The sequence below is a fragment of the Schistocerca americana genome, chromosome 2 (assembly GCF_021461395.2).
Source record: "Schistocerca americana isolate TAMUIC-IGC-003095 chromosome 2, iqSchAmer2.1, whole genome shotgun sequence".
Lineage (NCBI taxonomy): Eukaryota > Metazoa > Arthropoda > Insecta > Orthoptera > Acrididae > Schistocerca > Schistocerca americana.
In genome coordinates this window covers 953,816,092-953,838,236 of record NC_060120.1, presented here as the reverse complement: position 1 = coordinate 953,838,236, position 22,145 = coordinate 953,816,092, and the positions used below count along the sequence as shown (strand labels likewise).

At 39.6% G+C, this 22,145-nt stretch overlaps 1 protein-coding gene and 1 non-coding gene across 2 annotated transcripts; one reads left to right on the top strand and one right to left on the bottom strand.

Moving 5' to 3' along the window:
• On the top strand, positions 1 to 20,710 carry LOC124593764. Its single transcript, XM_047132112.1, has 3 exons — positions 1 to 134; positions 275 to 457; positions 18,378 to 20,710. The coding sequence occupies exons 1-3, from the start codon at positions 68 to 70 to the stop codon at positions 18,596 to 18,598; spliced, it is 471 nt and encodes a 156-aa protein (XP_046988068.1). The 5' UTR covers positions 1 to 67; the 3' UTR covers positions 18,599 to 20,710.
• Positions 13,546 to 13,620, bottom strand: Trnat-ugu. The gene has a single exon. It is a non-coding gene; the product is annotated as a tRNA-Thr (tRNA).
• Positions 20,711 to 22,145: the final 1,435 nt, after the last annotated feature.

The following is a 22,145-nucleotide window of genomic DNA, read 5'->3' as shown; positions in this document are numbered from 1 at the left end:
TGCGCATGTTATCTATGCGTCAACAAGTGGGTGGTGGGTGTTGGCTGTTAGTTTGTATGTGGATACAATGTTGTCAAACATTACGCATTGTTTTTGGCTTATGTTTATCCTATTGGTGTTGTTCGTACCAGCAGGTTAGAGATAATTCAATGTGTGAATTTTCGTTAGGATTATTAATACTTTGTTGATAATCACTTCACAGATCAATCACCCCTCTCATTACATTGATCGTTTTTTCTAATGAATGGCTCAATTTTAAATACATACATTTCAGGCGAAGCTATACGATGTTACCAATGTTCATCAGCCGAGGATCTGAAAGGAGAAGATAACTGTGGAGCATACAAAAAATTTGACAAGAGTCGTCATATCGCAGTTGATTGCGGCAGCGATGAATCTCATGTTCTTGGAACATTTTGTGTCAAGAAAACTCAGCAGGGTCCCAAAGGCTTCATATGTAAGTACACTGCACGTTGATATTGTCTGTTAAAATTTGCACCACACTATTAAGCATTTGTTTTCTCGCTTGAGTTCAAAACTGCAGATCACAAATACTCAATTTCTAGAATATCGCGTATACAGATAAACTTATGATTTACAATGGGATAGGAATCTTGTATAAAAAATAAAATCCATGTGTGACATATCCATCTCAGTTCACAGTCTGATTGTGTTTCGAATTGTTTAAAAATAACTGTCATTTAGGAAACAAAACTTTTCTGAAAGTAATACGTTTCATTCTCATTTCGCCTGACAGATACTTGCGAGCATTCTTTAATAACCTATTTTTGGCGTGCCCGTACCGTTTCACCCACTGATTAACAGTTTGACCAAGCTCTGACAGATTAGTCCGGACATGAAAGTTGCCTGTTAAATAGTGCAGTTCAGTGAATAGTATGATTTTTTTCGACAATTTAAACCTATATCATTGTCTTCTTCCAAATATTGTCACTGTTGTTAAACCCCATCATTAGTAGTTCTGCCAAATTTCGTTTGGAAATCAGAAAGAACACCATAACTTATATTAGAAAAAAATAATGTTTTGTATCTATCATTGAACAGTACACTGATAATACTGGTATTTAATTTATGTACATGCTATTTTCTGGAAAGTATGTTGTGGTGACAGACTGATTTGTATCAAGGTCTAGGTTAGTTGACGAAATGGTATCAAACGCCTCAGTTTATCCTTAGGCCTATTTGTTTACTTTCATTGCCATTAGATTAAGACCATCCTAGTACTAGATTCAGTAGGCCAACTTGTTTTTGGGGCAATTAATTTCTTGTTATATGGCATGAGAAAATATTATGAGCTAAATGTAGTGTTAATGGAAAGACCATTTCTTAGCACTGTGTGAAGGCAGTAGTAGGAGTTAACTACCCATGTTTAATGATTTGTAATATTTAGTTGCCTGGTGTAAGCCTAACCCCAACATAAATTTCACTCTTGGAGTCTGATGTGAGCATGGGAGAGATGCTGTTCACTTGCTTTGTAGAACATGTTTATCACACTGGACATTACGTTGTTGTCTTCATAAGATTTCATACATTCTTATTTATCAGCCCAAACTTGAATGTTGTGCACACCACACCGCCACCTTCATGATCCTGCTTCACAGTTGTTGAACTTGTGTTGTAATGCTTATCCAGTGGTAACCAACCCAAGTATATGCTGCTTAGTTAGTTGTGGTGAAGTATCTACAGCTGTCACCTGCTAAGAAGTGTAAAAAGTGTGACAGCATGCTCTTTTAACTATCAGATATATTAAGGTTGCTTTACAGCTAACTCACAGATGGTTTGTTAGTATGTTATCATCTCTGCAATCTCAGTGACATTTATACCTAGGCTGCCGCATTTGTAGTTTTTACTTTGAGTACCTAAACAGATTTATGCTAGAATGAGATTTTCACTCTACAATGTAGTGTGCGCTGATATGAAACTTCCTGGCAGATTAAAACTGTGCGCTGGACCGAGACTCGAACTCAGGATCTTTGACTTTCATGGGCAAGTGTTCTACCATCTGAGCATCCCCAGCATGACTCACGCCCCGTCCTCACAGCTTTACTTCCACCAGTACCTCGTCTCCTACCTTCCAAACTTCACAGAAGCTCTCCTGCGAACCTTGCAGAACTAGGAATCCTCGAAGAAAGGATATTGTGGAGACTTGGCTTAGCCACAGCCTGGGGGATGTTTCAAGAATGAGATTTTCACTGTGCAGTGGAGTGTGCACTAATATGAAACTTCTTGGTGGATTAAAACTGTGTGCTGGACCGAGACTGGAACTTGGGGCCTTTGCCTTTCACGAACAAGTGTCCTGCCATCTGAGCTACCCAAGCACGACTCATGCCGTTCAAGTCTCGGTCCAGCACACAGTTTTAATCTGCCAGGAAGTTTCAGATTTTTGTTAGATATAGTGTCTAAAAAGTGGGAGCAGTGTTTCTGTTGTATGCAGCTCCATTTTAGTCTGTGTACTCACGTTGGGGAATGGGGATTGACTCCTCATCTAATCATCCTGAGTTAGTTTTTCCATTGTTTCTATAAATTGATTCATGTAAACACTAGAATGGATTCCTCTTGAAAAGAACACAGGTAATTCCCTTCTGTATCCTCATTGTACTCATGCTTCTTGTTGATGGACATTCTAGTTTGCTGACACACAGCTTTCATGTCGATTTTCTTGGTGAACCTGGTCTTCCTCAACCACAAGCCACCTTCCTCGATCTCCACCTCAAAGATGGGTACATCAGTACCACTGTCCATACCAAACCTACCAACCACCACCAATACCTCCACTTCGACAGCTGCCACCCATTCCATACCAAGAAATCCCTGCCAAACAGCCTAGCCACCCATGGCTATTTCATCTTTCGTGATAAGCAATCCCTCTTGAAATATATCAAGGGTCTTACTGAGGCCTTCACAGACCATAATTAACCTTCTAACATTGTACAGAAACAGATCTTACATGCCTTATATCACAAGTCACCCACCACCTTCCAAAGTCCCACTGTCTGGCCACAGAGGAGCATTCCTCTCATGACTTAGTACCACCTACGACTTGAGCAACTGAATCACCTTTTTTGCCAATGTTTCTACTACCTCTCGTCATGCCCTGAAATTAGAAATGCTCTACCAACTATCCACCCCACCTCTTCCACAGTGGTACTCCACCGTTCACTGAGCCTACACAATATCCTCACCTATCCCTACACAACCTTTGCTCCCAACCTTTTGCCTCATGGCCCATATCCCTGTAATAGACCTAGATGCAATAACTGTGCCACACATCCTCCCACCCCCCCATGAACCATGGACCTTGCCGTTGGTGGGGAGGCTTGCGTGCCTCAGTGATACAGATGGCTGTACTGTAGGTGCAACCACAACGGAGGGGTATCTGTTGAGAGGCCAGACAAACATGTGGTTCCTGAAGAGGGCAGCAGCCTTTTCTGTAGTTGCAGAGGCAACAGTCTGGATGATTGACTGATCTGGCCTTGTAACATTAACCAAAATGGCCTTGCTGTGCTGGTACTGCGAACGGCTGAAAGCAAGGGGAAACTACAGCCGTATTTTTTCCTGAGGACATGCAGCTTTACTGTATGATTAAATGATGATGGCGTCCACTTGGGTAAAATATTCCGGAGGTAAAATAGTCCCCCATTCGGATCTCCGGGCGGGGACTACTCAAGAGGACGTCGTTATCAGGAGAAAGAAAACTGGCGTTCTACGGATCGGAGCGTGGAATGTCAGATCCCTTAATCGGGCAGGTAGGTTAGAAAATTTAAAAAGGGAAATGGATAGGTTAAAGTTAGATATAGTGAGAATTAGTGAAGTTCGGCGGCAGGAGGAACAAGACTTTTGGTCTGGTGATTACAGGGTTATAAATACAAAATCAAATAGGGGTAATGCAGGAGTAGGTTTAATAATGAATAAAAAATAGGGGTGCGGGTTAGCTACTACAAACAGCATAGTGAACGCATTATTGTGGCCAAGATAGACACAAAGCCCATGCCTACTACAGTAGTACAAGTTTATATGCCAACTAGCTCTGCAGATGATGAAGAAATAGATGAAATGGATGACGAGATAAAAGAAATTATTCAGGTAGTGAAGGGAGATGAAAATTTAATAGTCATGGGTGACTTGAATTCATCAGTAGGAAAAGGGAGAGAAGGAAACATAGTAGGTGAATATGGATTGGGCGGAAGAAATGAAAGAGGAAGCCGCCTTGTAGAATTTTGCACAGAGCATAACTTAATCATTACTAACACTTGGTTCAAGAATCATAAAAGAAGGTTATATACCTGGAAGAATCCTGGAGATACTAAAAGGTATCAGATAGATTATACACTCCTGGAAATGGAAAAAAGAACACATTGACACCGGTGTGTCAGACCCACCATACTTGCTCCGGACACTGCGAGAGGGCTGTACAAGCAATGATCACACGCACGGCACAACGGACACACCAGGAACCGCGGTGTTGGCCGTCGAATGGCGCTAGCTGCGCAGCATTTGTGCACCGCCGCCGTCAGTGTCAGCCAGTTTGCCGTGGCATACGGAGCTCCATCGCAGTCTTTAACACTGGTGGCATGCCGCGACAGCGTGGACGTGAACCGTATGTGCAGTTGACGGACTTTGAGCGAGGGCATATAGTGGGCATGCGGGAGGCCGGGTGGATGTACCACCGAATTGCTCAACACGTGGGGCGTGAGGTCTCCACAGTACATCGATGTTGTCGCCAGTGGTCGGCGGAAGGTGCACGTGCCCGTCGACCTGGGACCGGATCGCAGCGACGCACGGATGCACGCCAAGACCGTAGGATCCTACGCAGTGCCGTAGGGGACCGCACCGCCACTTCCCAGCAAATTAGGGACACTGTTGCTCCTGGGGTATCGGCGAGGACCATTCGCAACCGTCTCCATGAAGCTGGGCTACGGTCCCGCACACCGTTAGGCCGTCTTCCGCTCACGCCCCAACATCGTGCAGCCCGCCTCCAGTGGTGTCGCGACAGGCGTGAATGGAGGGACGAATGGAGACGTGTCGTCTTCAGCGATGAGAGTCGCTTCTGCCTTGGTGCCAATGATGGGCGTATGCGTGTTTGGCGCCGTGCAGGTGAGCGCCACAATCAGGACTGCATACGACCGAGGCACACAGGGCCAACACCCGGCATCATGGTGTGGGGAGCGATCTCCTACACTGGCCGTACACCACTGGTGATCGTCGAGGGGACACTGAATAGTGCACGGTACATCCAAACCGTCATCGAACCCATCGTTCTACCATTCCTAGACCGGCAAGGGAACTTGATGTTCCAACAGGACAATGCACGTCCGCATGTATCCCGTGCCACCCAACATGCTCTAGAAGGTGTAAGTCAACTACCCTGGCCAGCAAGATCTCTGGATCTGTCCCCCATTGAGCATGTTTGGGACTGGATGAAGCGTCGTCTCACGCGGTCTGCACATCCAGCACGAACGCTGGTCCAACTGAGGCGCCAGGTGAAAATGGCATGGCAAGCCGTTCCACAGGACTACATCCAGCATCTCTACGATCGTCTCCATGGGAGAATAGCAGCCTGCATTGCTGCGAAAGGTGGATATACACTGTACTAGTGCCGACATTGTGCATGCTCTGTTGCCTGTGTCTATGTGCCTGTGGTTCTGTCAGTGTGATCATGTGATGTATCTGACCCCAGGAATGTGTCAATAAAGTTTCCCCTCCCTGGGACAATGAATTCACAGTGTTCTTATTTCAATTTCCAGGAGTGTATAATGGTAAGACAGAGATTTAGGAACCAGGTTTTAAATTGTAAGACATTTCCAGGGGCAGATGTGGATTCTGACCACAATCTATTGGTTATAAACTGCAGATTGAAACTGAAGAAACTGCAAAAAGGTGGGAATTTAAGGAGATGGGACCTGGATAAACTGAAAGAACCAGAGGTTGTAGAGAGTTTCAGGGAGAGCATAAAGGGAACAATTGACAGGAATGGGGGAAAGAAATACAGTAGAAGAAGAATGGGTAGCTCTGAGGGATGAAGTAGTGAAGGCAGCAGACGATCAAGTAGGTAAAAAGACGAGGGCTAATAGAAATCCTTGGGTAACAGAAGAAATATTGAATTTAATTGATGAAAGGAGAAAATATAAAAATGCTGTAAATGAAGCAGGCAAAAAGGAATACAAACGTCTCAAAAATGAGATCGACAGGAAGTGCAAAATGGCTAAGCACGGATGGCTAGAGGACAAATGTAAGGATGTAGAGGATTGTCTCACTAGGGGTAAGATAGATACTGCCTACAGGAAAATTAAAGAGACCTTTGGAGATAAGAGAACCACTTGTATGAATATCAAGAGCTCAGATGGCAACCCAGTTCTAAGCAAAGAAGGGAAGGCAGAAAGGTGGAAGGAGTATATAGAGGGTTTATACAAGGGCAATGTACTTGAGGACAATATTATGGAAATGGAAGAGGAAGTAGATGAAGACGAAATGGGAGATAAGATACTGCGTGAAGAGTTTGACGGAGCACTGAAAGACCTGAGTCGAAACAAGGCCCCGGGAGTAGACAACATTCCATTAGAACTACTGATGGCCTTGGGAGAGCCAGTCATGACAAAACTCTACCATCTGGTGAGCAAGATGTATGAGACAGGCGAAATACCCTCAGACTTCAAGAAGAATATAATAATTCCAATCCCAAAGAAAGCAGGTGTTGACAGATGTGAAAATTACCAAACTATCAGTTTAATAAGTCACAGCTGCAAAATACTAACGCGAATTCTTTACAGACGAATGGAAAAACTGGTAGAAGCGGACCTCGGGGAAGATCAGTTTGGATTCCGTAGAAATGTTGGAACACGTGAGGCAATACTAACCTTACGACTTATCTTAGAAGAAAGATTAAGAAAAGGCAAACCTACATTTCTAGCATTTGTAGACTTAGAGAAAGCTTTTGGCAATGTTAACTGGAATACTCTCTTTCAAGTTCTGAAGGTGGCAGGGGTAAAATACAGGGAGCGAAAGGCTATTTACAATTTGTACAGAAACCAGATGGCAGTTATAAGAGTCGAGGGGCATGAAAGGGAAGCAGTGGTTGGGGATGGAGTGAGACAGGGTTGTAGCCTCTCCCCGATGTTATTCAATCTGTATATTGAGCAAGCAGTAAAGGAAACAAAAGAAAAATTCGGAGTAGGTATTAAAATTCACGGAGAAGAAGTAAAAATTTTGAGGTTCGCCGATGACACTTAAAGTAGTAAAGGGGTTTCGCTATTTAGGGAGTAAAATAACTGATGATGGTTGAAGTAGAGAGGATATAAAATGTAGACTGGCAATGGCAAGGAAATCGTTTCTGAAGAAGAGAAATTTGTTAACATCGAGTATAGATTTAAGTGTCAGGAAGTCGTTTCTGAAAGTATTTGTATGGAGTGTAGCCATGTATGGAAGTGAAATGATAACTAGTTTGGACAAGAAGAGAATAGAAGCTTTCGAAATGTGGTGCTACAGAAGAATGCTGAAGATAAGGTGGGTAGATCACGTAACTAATGAGGAGGTATTGAATAGAATTGGGGAGAAGAGGAGTTTGTGGCACAACTTGACAAGAAGAAGGGACCGGTTGGTAGGACATGTTCTGAGGCATCAAGGGATCACCAATTTAGTATTGGAGGGCAGCGTGGAGGGTAAAAATGGTAGAGGGAGACCAAGAGATGAATACACTAAGCAGATTCAGAAGGACGTAGGTTGCAGTGAGTACTGGGAGATGAAGAAGCTTGCACAGGATAGAGTAGCATGGAGAGCTGCATCAAACCAGTCTCAGGACTGAAGACCACAACAACAACAACAACAACAACATCCTCCCACCACCACCTACTCCAGTCCAGTCACAAGCATCACCTGTCCTGTCAAAGGCAGGGCTACCTGTGAAAACAGTCATGTGATCTGCAAGTTAAGCTGCAACAACTGTGCTTCATTCTACATGTGCTTGACAACTAACAAGCTGTCTGTCCGCACGAATGGCCACTGACGAACGGTGGAGAAGAAACAGCTGGACAATCCAGTTGCTGAGTGCACCACCCAACACAGCGTTCTTAATTTTAATGACTGCTTTGCAGCTTGTGCCAACTAGGTCCTTCCTACCAACACCAGCTCTTCTGAAGTGTATTAGTGGGAACTCTCCCTGCAATATGTCCTATGTTCCCGTAACTGGCCTGGTCTTGACGTTCATTAGTCATTGTTCTTCACCTATCCCCTGTCCGCCTCATTAGCTGAATGGTCAGTGCGTTGGGCCACACACGGGGGCCCAGGTTCGATTCCCGGTGGGGGTGGGAGATTTTCTTCCCTCAGGGACTGAGTGTTGTAATGTTCTCATCATCATTTCATCCCCATTGTCGACGCCAAGTTGCCCAGTGTGGTGTCGCACTCAATAAGACTGGCACTTGGTGGCTAAACTTCCTGCCTGGGAACTCCTGGCCACTGATGCCATGCGATCATTTCCATTTTTAGCTATCCCCTTCCGTGTTCCAACTCCACAGCCTTCTGTTCCACAAGCACATCCACAATCTTCTTACTTCCCTCCTTTTCCGCTGCTCCCGCCATCTATCTCCGAACTGCACCTAGCTGCGGTACTTTCCCTCCACCTCATACCTGTATTATGCTCCCACAAACAGCACTTGACCATCCCCCTCCCCACCCCTGACTCTTCCTTACCCCTATCACCCAGATTGCCTCTCCCATCACGCGCAGTTGCTCATAGTTTGGCCCCAGTTGCCGGAGGTAGTCGTGTGTGTGAACTGCATTTGCATGAATGTGTGTGGTTTATTTCGGAAGAATGCCTTCTGCCAAAAGTTTACATGTTTAGCAGACTTTTTGTTGTGTCTGTTTGCAACTCGGCATCTCTGCTACACGCTGAGTAGCAATCTATCCTTTCCATAATATGGTCATTATTGCATCCTGGAGTTTCTGTTGTTTCACATTGGCTTGAATGTCGTTTGTCTTCAGAGTTAACCCTTCATGTAAATATCTGCACTTTGTTGTTTTATGTTAGGTTCATACTGATAACACCAAATCGTGCTACCCATGATAATTTTTTCCAGCAAAGAATTGTCTGTTTTGCATGTCAATCAAGCCACAGCCTGCATCGTTGTTTTTGTTCAGGAGTCGACATGTGCAGGACAACTTTCCACTCACTTTTCCTATTAAACATTCTGGAGAATGTCTTGAACATTTCATTTAGAGATGTTGCTCCATTCCAATTTGCAACAACCTTGACACATTCCAGCCATACATCCACTACTTAATGCTGCCTGCTCACAATTGACTGATAAGAGTCCACTTCTGTCGTTTACAGTTGTTACTTCAAGCTGCCACCATTGTTACTGCATTGACATCACATATGTGCCAGAAATAAAATCAGTCTTGGAAATTCTTGGCTGGACGGTGTAGAGCTTAGGTCAACCAAGGCTAGTCCTGTTATCTGTTTTCTTCAGTAAGAGCCAAGATTTGGCTGCTTCAACATTTTCTTGGTCTGCAGACTTTTGGTGGGTGTGTTTTGGTACAATGATGCCTAATGAGCAGTTCAGTATGAGTCATTGATGCAGTTTGTATAGAAGCTGTAAGAGCAATACTGGATGATAGTACTTCTGGGGATGTGGGTCTTTCCCAGGCTTTAATATTGCCGCTATCTTTGCTTTTCTCCACGTCTTTGGGGGCCATTCCATGTCGAATCATCCAGAAATTTTAGGAAATGACACCCATCATCATGCAAATCTTCGAAATTTTGGGTAGTGGAAGTTTACCTACATATGTTCACGTTTGCAAAATGTAAATGTTGCAGGTCAATTACTTTTCACTTATGATAAAAAGAAGTTGTGTAGATTCAGGAATCCAGTCTCTCATAGACAAGCGCCTTTATAATTTAAAAATGCTATAGTTCCCACAGTTTTTGCGGTGGAAGCTTGAATTTTTTTTTGTTTTAGTTAAAGAAGAAGGTTTATATTTTTATAGTTGTGCTTCTTATAATGAATATCCATCATCTGCAGCTCAGAAAATATTGTAAATAATTTCTTTTAAACAAAATCCATGCATGGACATAATAATTTTTTGAAGGTATTGTCCCCTCATACCTTTGAAAAATTTACAATATTATTATAAATACTCCATTATGTCACACTAAAAGAATAATTTTGTAGAAATAATGGGAAGTGTGAAAAACAATGTTATTGTAAAAGAAATATGGGAGTTCCTAATTCATGACTACCATGTCACCACTAAAAAATTTGGCTATACTGGATTTCCTTAGGAAATCATATCTGAGAACACTGTTTTATTGCCACTACATGTACTGCATCATCCATTTCCTTTGTTTTGAGTTATGTGTTCACTGAGCATGCAGTTCTGAGCTCTTGTACTGAGTTGTATCCAGAGTCAGTTATTGGTTAAAAATTCAATTGTTGCAGTTTTTAACTATTCATTCCAAAACAAAAGTTAAGTCCCTTAAAGTTACAAGAATAATGTGAACTACTTTTGTTATGAAACAATGGAATAGAATGATTTTTCATTATTTAATTACTTTTTAGGTTACGCCAATCATCTTTTTAATTATTTACAACAAATATTGGTTTTATGACTGAAGCAATATGGAAAGTACAAGTAAGCAGTGTTTTCTTGGACAATATCTGCAAGATATATGTGATAATGCCCTGACTTGTGTGAATGAACTGACCAGTGAAGAACAAGAACTTTTATTATGGCGAAGCAAGAGTCATTCATACTGTGATTTAAATGTTTCATGTGTGTGTGTGTGTTAAACACAAAGACTGGTACCTGCGCAGATTCTCTCTACATAAGAAAATTTGCTGTGATCCCTTCAAGCACCATAAACCATCTGTTTCATCTGGATTGCATGAAATTAGTTTTGAAAAAGGCAAAGACCTTCAAAATGAGAGGCTTTAGCATTACCCTTGGGGAGAAAATGTGCCCAACCTGTATCAAACTTATTAATGAAAAATAAGCAAGTGACGACTCATCACCAGACTATATAAATGACAGTAATGTGAAGGTGCAGACACCTGAAAAATCTGTGCTTAATACTAGCTTGACTAGCTTAGGAGTATCTCCTGCAAAGCTGCATTCAGTTGCTCGGCATGGTCGGTATGCAGCAGCCAAACGAAAATTGGAATCAGCAGCTGGGGCTCTGCAACTAAAATTTCACATACATATCAAGTTGAGCTGGCTGCTGATGCAAGCACTATCCCTGACAGTGATTTAGCAGAACTGGAAGCAAAGGCAAAACATCTTGATGAACTCATGGACAAAATCAAACAGGAAATTGAAAATGCAAATAATTGTGAAAAAATTCAGTTACGTACTCCTGTGCCGCCAACTTGATCTCGACAGAAAGTCAGTTCCAAATTTCCGGTTTCTGAATATCTGGTACGTTAAGCGAGAGCTCTTTTAATGGAGAAGGGTATTTTATCGATAACAGTGTATACTTGCAGGTTCATCAGGAACATATACCGTATGTGTATGCATTTACCACCAGAATGTTAAATTGATTCTAAATTCCATTTCTATTAAAGAAACATACCAAGCTCTAATTAAAATAATAACACGTGATATAAATAACTGAGGTTGTATGCTTAGTCTGTATGAAAAATGCCCCATCAGTTCATTGCTTAAACCCACTTAGAAAATGAAATAGAAGACTATGATCTTGATGAGATGGGTCAGTACAGTCAATGGGTAGCATCTGATAAAATGACTTTAAGTGTTCCAATCACTTCTCTATCAGAATTGCGTGACATACTAATTAAGAAAATTGAAAAACTTACTCCACACTCTTTTATTTCTAAATCAAAATCTGATTATCTGAAAATGAAAAGGGAAACACAAAATGAAGTTGAAAACACTTGCTGAAGGATTAGTGTTAATTTTAATGGAGTTCAGTAAAAATCTCAACTTCGTTGTTCAAGATGAAGTACAGGAGTACCATTGAAACAATGGCAGCTGCACTCTTCACACTGTCCATATATATTACAAAAAGGACAAACTGTCGCATGTGAAAAGCATTTGTATTGTTCCTGATGATGTAGAACATGATGTTGCCTTGGTGTACCAGACTTACGACTGTACTGAATTTTTGTAAATGTGGATTTCCAGAAATTCATCTTGCATTTGTTGAATATTTCACTGATGTTTGTTCTACACAATATAAAAAAATTGTAAGAATTTCAGAAATATCTGCTACCATGAACACAACTTCAACATAAAGTGCAGCTGGTCCATTATTGCTACCAGCCATGACAAATCTCCCTGAAATGGTATTGGTGGCACTGTTACAAGACTTGTAACAAAAACAAGTTTGCAAAGAGTTAATAAAGATCAAATACTTACAGCTTCACAGGTACTTGAATTCTGTCAAGAGAACCTGCAAAGCATTTCAGTTCTCTTTGTTTCAAAAGATGAAATTGTACAAGTCAGACATTATCTCTCTCAGCACTTCACAAGTGCAAAAACAGTTTGTGGAACACGATCCATGCATCACATTGTACCAATATCACCAACCAAGATTGGAGAAAAAAAAAAGTCTGAGCTGTGATACGGGTTTTAGTATTGTGCATGTTTCTCAGATGCGCTTCTGCCACTAATGCCGGAATGCACTGTGCAGCCCAACTGCTATGTTGCATATAGATATGACTCTTCTTGATATTTGGGAATTGTTGAGAAGGTGAATTGTGAAGGAGGAGATGTTGCAGTAAGGTTAATGCATTCTCATGGACCATCCCCATCTTTTATTGGCCTGATAATGATGTTTGTGTTGTTTCTTTCTCTCATATTCCATGTGAAGTTGATATCACCACAGCAACAGGGCATACTTAATCTCTGAGCAAAGAGTCCTTAAAGTTGGTGGAAGAAAAGTGGTTCTCATAAAAATAATAATAATAAAAAAAAAATTCTAAGCATCAAAGTGTCTCGTCACATGTGTAATTCCGAATCAACTTGAATGCAGATTGGTACCAGCATTTTGTGCAGTGTTGACAACATTGGCTTTTGACAAAATGGTTATGGCAGAAGAAAGAAAGTGTTCATATATCATGTAATGTACAAGTTTCCCTATATTTTATAATGTGTAATTTTGTTTCATATATTGCAATTTTTGTTCAGTTTGAATATTGTTATGTGTACGTATGTTGTTAAAGCCTCTTGGGTAGTAATATAATTTTTTTCCCCAGTGTCGTTCATTTCTCAAAACTGATTTTTTGTGCGATGAAACTTTATTATTTGTAGAGCACTTTCTAATTTTTTCAGTGTTTTCCAGAGGGGGGGGGGGGGGGGGGAGGGGGCAATTGTCCAAAAATTTATTCTAATTTAACAATAAAATTATCTAAACTTTACAAAAATTTTGTTGGACAATTCTAACATGTTTTCAGAAACTACATGTCTGAAAGGATATTCAGGGAAAAAACAGTCAGCCTACTATTTTTTACAATGAAATGAACACCCTTAGCTGCTTACAGGCATTGACATACGTCAACGGGGACAGATGAATATATGTGTCCCGACCGGGACTCGAACCCAGGATCTCCTGCTTACATGGCAGACGCTCTATCCATCTGAGCCACCGAGGACACAGAGGATAGTGCGACTGCAGGGATTTATGTCTAGCACGCCTCTGGCGAAACCCACATTCTCAATGTATTGTCCCACACTACATTCATAGTGCCCCCGCCCATTATACTCATTACTCGCGGCGTGTTCCCGATTCCCATAAGAGTTTGGGCACTGTTTGTGCATTCGCACAGAAGAAGAAGATGGTCAAGTGGCCGGTGAGCCTTAACTATATGTATATATTATGATGGTATCTGTTCTTTCGGACATTTGAAAATTGGCTGCAGTTTTTAAACAAAAAATAGTATACTAAGATGGTATCTGTTCTTTCGGACATGTCCGAAAGAACAGATACCATCGGTGACCATGCAGCTCAGATGGATAGAGCGTCTGCCATGTAAGCAGGAGATCCCAGGTTCGAGTCCTGGTCGGGGCACACATTTTCATCTGTTCCCGTTGACGTATGTCAATGCCTGTAAGCAGCTAAGGGTGTTCATTTCATTGTAATTTCATTCTAACGAGCTGCATGGTCAACGATGGTGTTCTTTCAGACATGTCCGAAAGAACAGATACCATCTTAGTATACTATATTTTTTGTTTAAAAACTGCAGCCAATTTTCAAATTTTTACAATTTGCTTTGAAGTAACGCATTGCATCGAACTTTCAGCAATTGCTACCAACAGAATGTATATAAAGCAATAAATATTGGCAAAAGTTCATGATACTAGAAACTAAAGCAGTACACAAGATCTAAGTTCACAACTGGATAATGGGTGTCATGGCCTGGATGACTTGACATGGAATGACCCTGGAATCTTGCATATTTTGGGGTAGTGGTTGACAAAGCCCAGACTCCATTGTTCGCTCCAGGACCAAAGTGTTTTATGTTTCACACAGATGTCATTCTCCCCGATTGCTTTTCTTTTTTCATTGAGGTTAGCCCTATGTTGAGTTCTTTTAAGGCAATTGCTACATTTTAGTTATTTGATGCTGAAAGTGGGCTCCTGCTGATTTTGGACTTCAGTCTCTCTTGTTGGATTTTCCAGTGAGTTGGTGTTACTTTGGATGATTTTTGACTACTTTAGGCTTACAGCTCTTCATCTTGTCTTTTCTGAACCATTATTTCCAATAGTGCTATTCCACTAAAACCTTAATATTGTGAGGTATTGGTAGCATTTATTGGTGTTTCACACGAATGTTTTGTGGAGTCTTCTGCAGGGCTTGAGTGAATAAAGAGTAACATAATCAAAAATAACTGTGTACGCATTCCATACAGAGTCAGCTCCATTTGTCAATGCCTCTGCTGTGTAATGCGGGCAGTACTGTTTAGGGGGACCTTACAGTTATAACACAATGAATTGCCTTCTCAGATAACCATTTAATAATTCTTTGAAAAACATAGTTTACTAACTCTTCTAGTGTTTTCTCTCTAGTGGAATTTATTATAACACTAGTATTGTGTACAAAAAGTACAAATTTTGCTTGTTGAATGTTAAGTGGTAGGTCATTCACATGTATAAGTAGTAGGAGGTGGACCCAGAATTGAACGCTGTGGGATTCCCTGTGCGATTTTACTCCAGTCACTAAAATTTTCTACAATTCCTACATTGTCTGAATTATTCAGTTTGTCAAGTACGATTCAAACCAGATATGTGTAAAGCCATCAGTTCCATAGAACTTCTAGTTTTTGAAGAAAGTATTCTGATCTACACAATCGAAGGCTTGGAGAGATCACAAAAAAAAAAATACCAGCTGGTGATATATTATTATTTGAGATGTGTTCTGTTAGATGAGTGAATGTATAAATAGCATTCTCAGTCGAGCAAGCTTTCTGGAAAGCAAGCTGTGATGTGCTAAGTAAATGGTCTCCACTTACGTGTTCGACCACTCTTGAATACATTATTTTTTCAAATATTTTGGAAAAAGATGTCAGTAAGGAAATTGACATTGTTTACTTAATACTTATTAAGTTGGAACAACTTTTCAGAATTCTATTTGAAATTTCACCAGCCCCACAATAACTTTCATTTTTTAGAATTTTTACAATTGTATTAATTTCAGTGAATGATATTGTATTAATTTCAGTGCTTAGTTTTGTGGAATGACATTTTTAATATTTTGTCTTGCTTCCTCAACTGAAATTTTTAATCCTGTATTTGCTGCTACATTTAGAAACTTATTGTTAAAAGTATTTGCAACTTGTCAATTATTAGTCATAATATAGCCATTTAGTTTAATTATTACTGAATCGTCTACACTGGCTGTCCTCTCTCCTATTTGACAATGTGTCATTGACACAAATTGACTGTGGAATACATTTTGACATAAGCATCTCTTCCTACGTATACCTCATTCCATATCAACCCTCTTGTTGTTGTTGTTGTTGTGGTCTTCAGTCCTGAGACTGGTTTGATGCAGCTCTCCATGCTACTCTATCCTGTGCAAGCTTCTTCATCTCCCAGTACCTACTGCAACCTACATCCTTCTGAATCTGCTTAGTGTATTCATCTCTTGGTCTCCCCCTATGATTTTTACCCTCCACGCTGCCCTGCAATACTAAATTGGTGATCCCTTGATGCCTCAGAACATGTCCTACCAACCGATCCCTTCTTCTGGTCAAGTTGTGCCACAAACTTCTCTTCTCCCCAATCCTATTCAATACTTCCTCATTAGTTATGTGATCTACCCATCTAATCTTCAGCATTCTTCTGTAGCACCACATTTCAAAAGCTTCTATTCTCTTCTTGTCCAAACTATTTACCGTCCATGTTTCACTTCCATACATGGCCACACTCCATACAAATACTTTCAGAAATAACTTCCTGACACTTAAATCTATACTCGATGTTAACAAATTTCTCCTCTTCAGAAACACTTTCCTTGCCATTGCCAGTCTACATTTTATATCCTCTCTACTTCGTCCATCATCAGTTATTTTGCTCCCCAAATAGCAAAACTCCTGTACTACTTTAAGTGTCTCATTTCCTAATCTAATACCCTCAGCATCACCCGACTTAACTCGACTACATTCCATTATCCTCGTTTTGCTTTTGTTGATGTTCATCTTATATCCTCCCTTCAAGACACCATCCATTCCGTTCAACTGCTCTTCCAAGTCCTTTGCTGTCTCTGACAGAATTACAATGTCATCGGTGAACCTCAAAGTTTTTATTTCTTCTCCATGGATTTTAATACCTACTCCAAATTTTTCTTTTGTTTCCTTTACTGCTTGCTCAATATAGAGATTGAATAACATCGGGGAGAGGCTACAACCCTGTCTTACTCCCTTCCCAACCACTGCTTCCCTTTCATGTCCCTCAACTCTTATAACTGCCATCTGGTTTCTGTACAAGTTGTAAATAGCCTTTTGCTCCCTGTATTTTACCCCTGCCACCTTTAGAATTTGAAAGAGAGTATTCCAGTCAACACTGTCAAAAGCTTTCTCTAAGTCTACAAATGCTAGAAACGTAGGTTTGCCTTTCCTTAATCTTTCTTCTAAGATAAGTCGTAAGGTCAGTATTGCCTCACGTGTTCCAGTATTTCTACGGAATCCAAACTGATCTTCCCCGAGGTTGGCTTCTACTAGTTTTCCATTCGTCTGTAAAAAATTCGTGTTAGTACTTTGCAGCTGTGGCTTATTAAACTTATTAAACCCTCTTAGCTTACTCTTAAAACATTGTATTCTGTTCATATTAATAAGCCTCACTGCTTTGTATGAACCAGCCTCCCAAGTTGAAAGGTCCCATATTGTTTATTTCCATTAATTGTACATCATGATAAGGTAGCCCGTTAGCAGTTGGGTACACACTAATTGTTTCAACCTGAGCATTGTCTATAAAAATGTGGTCTATCCGTGATCTGCTTTTTTGCTGCACATAAGTGATTACTGAAATTAGATTGAAACACCCAAATGGTAATTCTGTTCATTTTTCCTATCCATATCTTTTAAGAAATCCACATTGAAGTCCCCACAAGTTACTAACTGTTTATTCTTGCTTGACATGTAGCTCAATAATGCATCTAGATTCCTCATAGATATCTAAAGTTTCCTTGCAATCTGTAGACAGTTACAATTATCATAGAAGTATTCTGCAGTAACAACTCATAAGAACATGCTTCTACATTTCAATCAACACAAAAACTATTTGTTTCTATATTTTTCACCAGCTTTTACATACTTTGCAACTCCTTTCTCAAAGTTAACTCAACACAAAAATGATGCTAATCTATAATCCTTCATAACTTATTCCACCATTGGCCACAATCTACAATTGTTTGCAGTTTGTGCCTTTAATTGCTGGTTCTTCAAACTTTCTAAGCAGGCATTCACAGGATACTTTCTGTCTACCTTCAGACGTTTGCCACTTCAGTTTTGTATGTGCAGCTCTGAATTATGAGGCGAGTAGACCTAATCGACTATCAAAAATATGGGCAAATATGTTATTGACATTTCTGTATTTTCCAGTCAGGTTCAGGTTTATGTTAAAGGTACAACTGCTAAGTATTTATTAAGAAATTTAAAAGTACATAACATGTTTCAAAACTTTAGTCATTTGCTGCTGCTTCTGTTTAACAGAATCTTGCCATTGTTCCAAAACTCTTAGTATTTAGAACACAGCATAGTCTGCAATTCAAGTCTCTCACATGTCTTTTTGTATTTATTTACAATCTCTTTTTATCTTTGTATGTGTTTTGTATTGTTAATGAGCACTATTTCCGTCATGAGTGAACCACATGTAAAACACATAGTATATGAAACTTTCATGTGCATTTTCAGGGGATGGGCGATGGCGTCAGGTTATCCGTCAGTGTGCGTCTGTGGCAACTTATGGAGTGACTGGAGTATGCAACTGGGGTGTCTATGACAATGGTGTGTACTGGGAAGAATGTTACTGCTCTGAGGATGGATGCAATTTAGCACCATCATCAAAAATATCAAAGCCGTTGCTTATGATCTTATCTACTGTCGCATTGTTGACTTACATGTGGCTTCAGTGAAGCTTTTCCATGTACCTCACATTTAAATATGTGGACAGGATCTTGTTATTGAGAGTTGAATCTCAGAATCAGCAAGTAGCCTGTTACACATTTGCCAGTATTTTATAAGCATTTTTGGTTCCAGTCAACTGTATTGGTAATATGGAAAGTGGCATCCTAGAAAGCATTCATGCACAGTTGATGTAGTAGAACCATTGCAAATTGTTGTAAAGTTTGTAAATATACTTTTTGTTTAAGTTTTATGGGTGACACAGCACTATCAAGCTGTATTTTGTATTTATATTTTAGGGCAGCTGAAGACAGAATTATGTTTGTAGATGATATGAAGTTACTCATTCCCTTAGGCAGGGGACCAGATGATTTAGTCAATGAACAATTCAATATGTATTTAGGTTCTAGAAACTAATGTATTACCTGAAGGTTTTAATGTTCATACATTTGTATTCAATTGCTCCATCTTAAATTTTGTGCTGTGTTATGAAAATATTTAATGGTGGTCACATAATTTTTAACTGTTCATTGACAAATGAGATAAGTTTCTCTTATGAAATAACTGAAAATGACTATTAGTTGTTCTGGTTAGCCACTGCCTATCCGTCCACTTCCTAGTATATATTAGTTAAATTTGTAGTTGGGCTTGCTGATGATTGTCCAGCTATAATCATGGTATACCTCACTGACTACTCATTTCCCCATAAATGAGTAGTAACGTACGATTCAGACTTTACAGACATATTTTTTCACATTCCAGAGACTGATGATATAGTTGTCATTTCAGCCCATGATTTCACTGTTATTTGCAGTTGCCACTGCCAGAGGCATGTCATAAGTTAGCAGACTTTTTTATATTGAGTGTGAATACCATGTTGTTTAGGTGTCAAACACATTGTTATTTCCTTAAGGCAGCTGTTTTGTTTGTGTCATGTGTCTTACAAAATTCAAGGGGCTATAATGGACTACCCGTGTAACCTATCCAAGTGAATGATGTGCCTGGTATAACACTGGGACGTTCTCAAATTATTTTTTCCATGTGCTAGTAGTGCTGAACAGTTAAAACTGAATGTCTTTCTGTCTTGTACATTTACTTTCTTGTCCTGTGAAAGAGAATTATTCTATCTATGAGACATTATTGCTTTACATTTATGCTGAGTATTCATATAGCTTTCAGTCTCTCTTATGAACCACAACTTGCCAGTGTACTGCCTTCATCACCAGGCACCCACTTCACTTGGTTGCACTGTAGTAAACTAAAAATCATATCTGAAAAAAAATTAAAAATGTGGTTTTTGTAAAGAAAACATAAATATTTTTTGGTACTGAACTCTAATACAGCAAGTGATAAAATTACGTGGTACATGAAAATATACTGTAATGCCCATGAATAAATTGAATACCAAAATTGGGATGCCATTTCAGTCAAAAGATGATCTGACAATACTTTTACTGAATATGCTGTGACATGTAGCACTGATCTTTCTGCTCAAACTTCATACTTAAATCCATTAGTTTCCCAGATGTAAGATTATTAGTTATACTCATTGACAGTTTCTCACTCCAAAAATGCACTCTGGCAAAATGCACATTATTAAAATGAGTATAGAAGACATCAGATAAAAAAAAAAGCCTTACTCAGCTACTTTGCTTTGTGAAGGATTATTTGATTCCAGTCACTCTGTAATATTGTGACATTGTGTACAACAGACTCAAAAGAGGTGGATGCATGTCAACCTTGTTAAGTAACAACAACTGGCCTGGTTTTTACCTCAGTCACTGTGCAGCTGCACAAATTAATAAAAATTTGAAAATACGTATTATATTTGGCATTGCAAAACATGCTTGTACTGTTGTTTTATGTTGTAGGTTTATTTGCATGTGAATCATATGTTTCAGTATTTTGGAATTTCTGACAAAAAATTACATTTCATTTAAACTTATTTTAAGATTATGTCAAAATATGAAGTTTATCATGTTAGATGGAATTTTTATTTTCTTTCACTACTTATATTCTGCATAACTCATCTAATGCAGCAAACATTAATTTTATTGTAATTTAACATAATTTCAATTTTTCTAGATTCATTTCCTTAAAGTGGTTTTACAAATTTACATTAGACGATCTGAGAACTGCTTTCCTGCTCAAACAATCTGATGCCCTTATTTGCTAAGATACTTTAAATGATCTGTGTTTTATGTGTAAGAGTTGACATAAAATTAATGACTGTGTAGGAAAGTGGTTACTATGTGATACTAATATTACATTTTTCCGTCCGTTCATGAAGGTAGATCTGTACAGGAAAGTGGTTCTATATGAAACTAATATTACATTTTTCCGTCCGTTCACGAAGGTACATCTGTCGACATTGTGAAAAAAAGTATTTTCTTTATAAAAGAATGAATACTTCTTACAGTTTGTATCAATATTAGCAGTTAAGTGTTTTACACATATTTTTATATATTTTTTCTATAAGAAAATAAATATTTTCCAAACACATACTTTGTTTCGTAATAACAAAACCTGAGCGAGCCCTAAAATATCCCTTTCTGCCATTCTTGTTGTATTGCTCTCATTTTGCATATTGTAATATCAAGTTATCTTAGTAGAAAGATTAAAGAAAGGCAAACCTACGTTTCTAGCATTTGTAGACTTAGAGAAAGCTTTTGACAATGTTGACTGGAATACTCTCTTTCAAATTCTGAAGACGGCAGGTGAAAATACAGGGAGCGAAAGGCTATTTACAATTTGTACAGAAAGCAGATGGCAGTTATAAGAGTCGAGGGACATGAAAGGGAAGCAGCGGTTGGGAAGGGAGTGAGACAGGGTTGTAGCCTCTCCCTGATGTTATTCAATCTGTATATTGAGCAAGCAGTAAAGGAAACAAAAGAAAAATTCGGAGTAGGTATTAAAATCCATGGAGAAGAAATAAAAACTTTGAGGTTCGCCGATGACATTGTAATTCTGTCACAGACAACAAAGGACTTGGAAGTGCAGTTGAAGGGAATGGACAGTGTCTTGACAGGAGGATGTAAGATGAACATCAACAAAAGCAAAATGAGGATCATGGAATGTAGTCAAATTAAGTCGGGTGATGCTGAGGGAATTAGATTAGGAAATGAGACACTTAAAGTAGTTAAGGGGTTTTGCTATTTGGGGAGCAAAATAACTGATGATGGTCGAACTAGAGAGGATATAAAATGTAGACTGGCAATGGCAAGGAAAGCGTTTCTGAAGAAGAGAAATTTGTTAACATCGAGTATAGATTTAAGTGGCAGGAAGTCGTTTCTGAAAGTATTTGTATGGAGGGTAGCCATGTATGGAAGTGAAACATGGACGATAAATAGTTTGGACAAGAAGAGAATAGAAGCTTTCGAACGAATGTGGTGCTACAGAAGAATGCTGAAGATTAGATGGGTAGATCACATAACTAATGAGGAGGTATTGAATAGAATTGGGGAGAAGAGGAGTTTGTGGCACAACTTGACAAGAAGAAGGGACCGGTTGGTAGGACATGTTCTGAGGCATCAAGGGATCACAAATTTAGCATTGGAG

Coding starts and splice junctions, on each gene's coding strand:
- LOC124593764 (XM_047132112.1), top strand. CDS start 68: ATGTTGTCAAACATTACGCATTGTTTTTGGCTTATGTTTATCCTATTG. Junction 135..274: donor GGTGTTGTTCGTACCAGCAG/GTTAGAGATAAT, acceptor CATACATTTCAG/GCGAAGCTATACGATGTTAC. Junction 458..18,377: donor GGGTCCCAAAGGCTTCATAT/GTAAGTACACTG, acceptor GTGCATTTTCAG/GGGATGGGCGATGGCGTCAG.